The sequence below is a fragment of the Notothenia coriiceps genome, unplaced genomic scaffold (genome assembly GCF_000735185.1).
Source record: "Notothenia coriiceps isolate Sejong01 unplaced genomic scaffold, NC01 NC01_scaffold00037850, whole genome shotgun sequence".
NCBI classification, from domain to species: domain Eukaryota; kingdom Metazoa; phylum Chordata; class Actinopteri; order Perciformes; family Nototheniidae; genus Notothenia; species Notothenia coriiceps.
In genome coordinates this window covers 3,663-9,990 of record NW_011370551.1, presented here as the reverse complement: position 1 = coordinate 9,990, position 6,328 = coordinate 3,663, and the positions used below count along the sequence as shown (strand labels likewise).

The following is a 6,328-nucleotide window of genomic DNA, read 5'->3' as shown; positions in this document are numbered from 1 at the left end:
GGTTCTCTATTCAGCCACTCGGTAACAACCATCGTTTTTCAGACACGTAAACTCTTCAAAAATCACCAGTGGGGTAACTGCTGATGTATTTAATGTCGTAGAACAAAACGTGACTTATCTCTTAAATTTGTGTCAACCACAGACCTTATTTCGAGCTATTTTCCAAAACCCTATGGAAAAAATGCATTGCTTTTTGAGGAAGGAACCGGAAGTGCTAAAAATGCTAACTTACTTCCGGGTTTTATGACGCGTCACTGCGGTCCTCTGTGGGTGACGTCGGTGACGTCACGGACCCTACGTCCATTTGTATACAGTCTATGTTTTTACCCCGTGCTGCATGCTGATGAAACTCTCCAATGTCTCGGCAAAAGTTTGTTGTTTTGTGTCAGTTTTACGTCGCCACTTCCGTCACATTTTTCATCATTGTTCCACAATGTTTATCATCATGAAATTAATATCTAAATATTTTATACTATACTTGCACTGCTTACCGTTTTCATACTTTATATATCTTAGCATATTCATACACACTGTTCATACTGCTCACAGGCTGCTGTGTATATCTAGTGTATTCATACCCCTCACTGTTTATTCATCATTCACTTCATTCTATCTTTTATTCTGTAGATTGTGTACATTACTTTTCACTTTACTGCTTGTTGCACTCCTGGTTAGAAGCTAAACTGCATTTCGTTGTCTCAGTACCTGTAATATGTACAATAACAATAAAGTTGAAACTAATCTTGAGCAGGAACAAATGTATTTACTTAGTACATATCTGACATTAACGATTAAACACATTTGTGCATTCTTTATAAATGCAAACCGAGTCAAGCCGACTCCGGAGGTGGCGGTATGCACCTTAAAGTTGTTTGTAATTCGCCAAAAAACCGAGAGAAGAAGAAGAGGCCGACTCCGAGCTGTCCGACTTCAGGCGATCTTTTTGAGACCTCCCCCGGCTGCGATCGGCTATTCTCGTCTACTTTCGAGGCGAGCCGCAGCTCGTCTCAAACAAGCCTAGTGAATACACATACTATACAGAGATGATGTATGAGAAACTAATGAGATTTTGGAAAATTGCACAATATAAATATTCTAGTAGACCTCAACAATGGAATTATGATCAGTAGAAATGGCCATGACATGTCACCTTTAAGTCGGAACCCATTTATTTATTTTGGTCACATCTGAAAACATGTTACTCATGTGGCTCGAATCCTCTTCTTTACATACTGTATGTATTGCCTTTACCAATACAGTATGTATGTGTTTCCTGTAAGTCCTTTCAGAGTGTGAAAACATTTATCAAAGTTTTGTTAAAAAAAAATCCATATTTGTTTCTAGAAAACAATTCTCCGAATTTTGAAAATATACCGTTTTATTCTGAATTTATATAATATCTATTTAGGGTCTTTTCAAAGTGTAGAAGCATTTATCAACGTCAACCGGAAGTGACGTTCTACGTTAGTCGCTCCGCTCTCCTCTCTGCTCGGTGACTCTGCGCTGGATTAACTCGGTCTGTTCTCCATTAGCTCCCGTTAGCTTCTGTTTTTCTCCGTTACGTTCCTGCTACGTTTCACCGTTAACCGGTGTAAATACAAACCGACCACCTCTCTGCTGCTGGATAAATAACCCGGAGAGCAGGAACATGTCCACGGCCCTGGAGAGCTACATCAACCGTATCCTGGTGCTAACATGCTGCCGTCTGAATGAATGAGAGCATGCTAGTTAGCTTAGCATCGATGCTAGGAGTTCTCTTGTCTATGAACCAGAATCAGAGCTCCTTTATTTACGTTGTTTCAGCAAAGTTTAGAGACGAAGAAAAAAGTTATTTATCATTTAAAACAGAAGTACATTCAGGTAGAGAAAGTGACGTAGTGTCTCTGTTTATCAGAGAAGAGATGCTGTGTAAAGTTAGTCATGTATTAGGGTTCATTTTCTTTAATTTAATAATGTTAGTTTAAGTGTTTTACCTGAGTTTGTAAAACAATAAGTTCACATTTGTATGTTTTTTCGGGTCTTCCTGCAATAAATGGTTATATTCATTTAGAAATGACATTTTACACAATGTTAGCCCTGTATCTGTGTACATATACATGGGCAACTAGAGCAGATATATAAATAAACAGCACCGTAAAGCCTTAGCACAAACACTACAGTCATTTGGTTAATCGATTGCTCTTTACATTGATTTCAAAATAAGAAAAAATCCTGTATTTTGTGAAGAAAATGTTTCTTTAACTCTGAGATCAGGAACTGTGGCCATCGTGACGTCAGACGGCAGGATGATCGTGGTGAGTTCAAACACACAAACAACACACCTGATGTTCAGGTAGAAATCAGGTACATCACTGCAGTAAGAGTACTTAAACCACACAGTGATACAACTCCACAACAAGTACAAGTCCTGCATTCAATACCGTAGTTAAGTAAATATATTTAATGTGCAGTATAATGTTCTCTGTCAGTCAGGGTTCATACGGTCATTAAAAACCTGGAAAAGTCATGGAAATTCAAAATTTTAATTCCAGGCCCTGGTATTTTTTTGGAAAAGTCATGGAAATGTAACTAAAGTTGCATCAAATATAATTTATATTTGAGCTAATCGCCGAAATAGTAATACTATAATGATAATAAATTCTGTATCGTAATGAAACGTAAGTCATTGAAAATCATTGGTGAAAAAGTGTATGAACCCTGTATAGACATTTTCAGACAATGATCACAGATTGCTTTCCACACATTTTAGATATCTTCTTAAACATTTCTTGGAACATTTTAATAAATGCTTCGGACAATCTCAAAATGTTTTAGGGAAAAGTTAAAAAATATTTTTGCAATTGTAAAAATTAATTGTACATATTTTTTTTTGTGTCTGATATCTTTTGGGGGGAAAAGTAGCTTTTATCAGATAATTTTCTGATTTCTTTTGCATTCATTGTAAATAATTATTTAATCATTTTCACATCATTTTTAATTTTAATTTTAAAATGTTTCAGTACACCGTTCCTCCTTTTTCGGACCATTTCCACATATTTCATTATGATCACATACATTGCTTAATGTTCTCTGTCTGTTAATGTTGGTGTGTGCTTACACCTGTTCCTGCCTGTGTTATGCCCATTCATAAAGTTGTTGATTGATTGATGTGTTAATGTGTGTGTGCTTATGTGTTATTTTGTGTGTTAATGTATGTGTGTGTGTGTGCTTATGTGTGTGTTCAGGGCACTCTGAAGGGCTTCGATCAGACCATCAACCTGATTCTGGACGAGAGCCACGAGCGAGTGTTCAGCTCGAATCAGGGCGTGGAGCAGGTGGTGCTGGGCCTCTACATCGTGAGGGGGGACAACGTGTGAGTCTCCTTTAATACACACTTTAATATGAATCCATCATATCTGCTTTACTCCATCTCCAAAGTATGTGAGATTCAAGATTCAAAGGTTTTATCATATGCACAAAGCTACAGTGTAGAAATGGCATCTGTCTGTCTGTCTGTCTGTCTCTCTGCTGTCTGTCTGTCTGTCTGTCTGTCTCTGTCTGTCTGTCTCTCTGTCTGTCTGTCTGTCTGTCTGTCTCTGTCTGTCTGTCTCTCTGTCTGTCTGTCTGTCTGTCTGTCAATCAATCAATGTTTATTTATATAGCCCAATATCACAAATGTTACATTTGTCTCAGTGGCAGTGCATGACATTAAGGATTTTGGGAGATGGCCCTGTGGGCCATCTAAGCTAATTTACAGATGACCCTGAGCCCAATAGAGATTGCCCTGAAAAATGTACGCGGACGAAATGACGCACGAAGGGTTTAGGGGGCCTCCCCCTAGAACATTTAGATTTTTGCAGGTCTTAGATGCTGTCTGGTGCATTCTCTAGACCAGGGGTTTTCAAAGTGTGGGTAGGTGAGCCTCCCCTCAGAGAACATAAGAACAGCCGCGCCCCCCCTCCCAATTATTATTGCTNCAGGAAATGCACAGTTACGATCAACGTCTTGCTAGTGCGTTGCATGATGGTCGGTCATTTTGTCCGACTTGCTCTGGAGGCTCGCCTACATGAGACGTTCAACGTCTCATGTAGGCGAGCCTCCAGAGCAAGTCGGACAAAATGACCGACCATCATGCAACGCACTAGCAAGACGTTGATCGTAACTGTGCATTTCCTGAATGAATCAACTCCCTGGTTCGCCGTCCAATCAGGTGATTCAATGCACTGCCTCGTCTCGATTCTGACTGGTTGAAACTGTTTGAATTTGAGCGTTACTTAGTAAGTGACACTTTATAACCGCTCAAAAAAATTCACAATTTGGCAATTTGTGGGATTGTCATTGTCGTCGTAGTTTGCCTTGTTGCTGTTGAGTTGTTAGTATTGCGTTTGGATCATTATGGAGCCAGCCAGGAAGAGAGGTAGTTCTGAGATGTGGGATCACTTCAATCTGATTGCGCATGATAAGGTAGGTCAACTACAGTATTATAGCTATGGTTTATCTCAAATCTATATTAAGTAGCATTCAAGTAAAATTATGTATATGATCAATGTAGCCATTAGGCTATAGCTCTATAGACTGAAATTGTATTTTTATTTCCAACTGCCTTTCTCTACAGGTCCAGTGCTTGGTGTCTTCAACTGAACTGAAGTATCATGGGAATAGTTCCTCCATGACTAGGCACTTCACTGCCAAACATGGAGCTGCTGTAAACCAGGGGAACATACATGGTATGCATAATATTATTATTAACTAGTAACACTAACACAATATGCTATGACTGTATTCCATGACTCATAAGTCTGCTTCCTTTGAGTACAATTTCACATAAATCCTTATTTGCTTTTTTTGGTTTTGTTTTTATTCTTTATGTCTTTATTTCTTTGTCTTAGTGGACCGGAAGCGAGAGTTGGATGGGGCTCTTGTGAATATGGTGGTGAAAGACTCGCAGCCTTTTTCCATCGTGGATGACTGTGGCTTCAAGGAGTTTGTGGCCTTGCTTGATCCTAGATACACTATTCCATCCAGACGGGTTCTAAAGGAGATGGTGGTAAAGCGCTATGAGGAGGAGAAGACGAAGGCCAAGGCTGTCATGCAGAGGGTAGAGGCTTGTGAGCCTGACTGCTGATATGTGGACCTCCATTAATATGGACGCATATCAAGCAGAGACCTGCCATTATGTGGATGACTCTGCGAAGCTAGCCACAGTGCTTTTGGGAGTACTGCCTTTCCCTGAAGCTCATACAGCGGTTAACATCACTGCTGCAATGAGGTCTCTCATGGAGGAATGGGGCACTGAAGGCAAAGTGACCTCAATTGTGACGGATGCAGAAGCAAATATGGTTGCCTCTGTCAGAAGTTTAAATCTAAGACATGCACTTTGCTTTGCTCATTCACTAAATGTAGTGGTGAAGAAATCTCTGGATGCAACTCCTGGCCTACAAGACCTACACACAAGGGCTAGAAAAGTGGTCACGTTCTTTAAAACCAGCACAACAGCAAAAGAGAAGCTCAGAGAAGTGCAGGAGCAGATGAATCGCCCTGTGCTGAAGCTTATTCAGGAGGTGGACACCCGCTGGAACAGTACCTACCTAATGCTACAACGCCTTTTCAAAGAGAGGCAGTCAGTGGGGGCAGCTCTTAAGACGCTGAAAACAGACGTGAGACCTCTGTCCTCTGAGGACTATGAAACAGCAGATGCATGCCTGCAATTGCTCTCCCCCTTTTTCCAGGCAACAGTGGAACTCTCCGAGGAGAAGAGAGTCTCAGGGTCCAAGATCATCCCAATGACGAAAATGTTAATGCTATACTTGTATGACACAATTGGAAAAACAAGCCACGACACAGCAAAACTACTGGGACAGAACATGGTGTCAAATATGCAAAACAAGTTTGACACCACGGAGAGCCAAACTGCATTGACCCTGTTAACACTGCTGGATCCTAGATTCAAAACTATTGGATTCTACAATCAAGTACAGGCAGCGGCATCAGTTAAACGACTGACAGCATTTTGCTGAGGAAAAACGCAAACCTGACACACCTACAGAAGAACAGCCCTCCACATCAGCTCAACCGGCACCAGCAAATGTTGACAATCCATCATCCACAGGTAATGTTATAAATAGTTAATTGATAAAATGCAGGACAAAATAAGTACAAGTAAAAAAGGATACACATTGAAACCTTTCAGTACTGATGATTACAGTCATGTTTGTCTTTCAGGTCTTAACCTTTGGGAAACTCTGGACAGAGATGCTTCTGAAGCGAGGACGGCAAGGAATGCCACAGCAGATGCTACAGTGGAGGTGCAGCGGTACATGACTGATCCACCGCTGGAAAGATCGAAAGA

At 40.6% G+C, this 6,328-nt stretch overlaps 1 protein-coding gene across 1 annotated transcript; it reads left to right on the top strand.

The window, feature by feature from the left end:
* The first annotated feature begins 1,465 nt into the window (after window positions 1-1,465).
* On the top strand, window positions 1,466-3,385 carry lsm8 (LSM8 homolog, U6 small nuclear RNA associated). Its single transcript, XM_010797363.1, has 3 exons — window positions 1,466-1,679; window positions 2,254-2,294; window positions 3,225-3,385. The coding sequence occupies exons 1-3, from the start codon at window positions 1,649-1,651 to the stop codon at window positions 3,354-3,356; spliced, it is 204 nt and encodes a 67-aa protein (XP_010795665.1). The 5' UTR covers window positions 1,466-1,648; the 3' UTR covers window positions 3,357-3,385.
* The last annotated feature ends 2,943 nt before the right edge of the window (window positions 3,386-6,328 follow it).

Coding starts and splice junctions, on each gene's coding strand:
- lsm8 (XM_010797363.1), top strand. CDS start 1,649: ATGTCCACGGCCCTGGAGAGCTACATCAACC. Junction 1,680..2,253: donor CCTGGAGAGCTACATCAACC/GTATCCTGGTGC, acceptor CTCTGAGATCAG/GAACTGTGGCCATCGTGACG. Junction 2,295..3,224: donor CAGACGGCAGGATGATCGTG/GTGAGTTCAAAC, acceptor GTGTGTGTTCAG/GGCACTCTGAAGGGCTTCGA.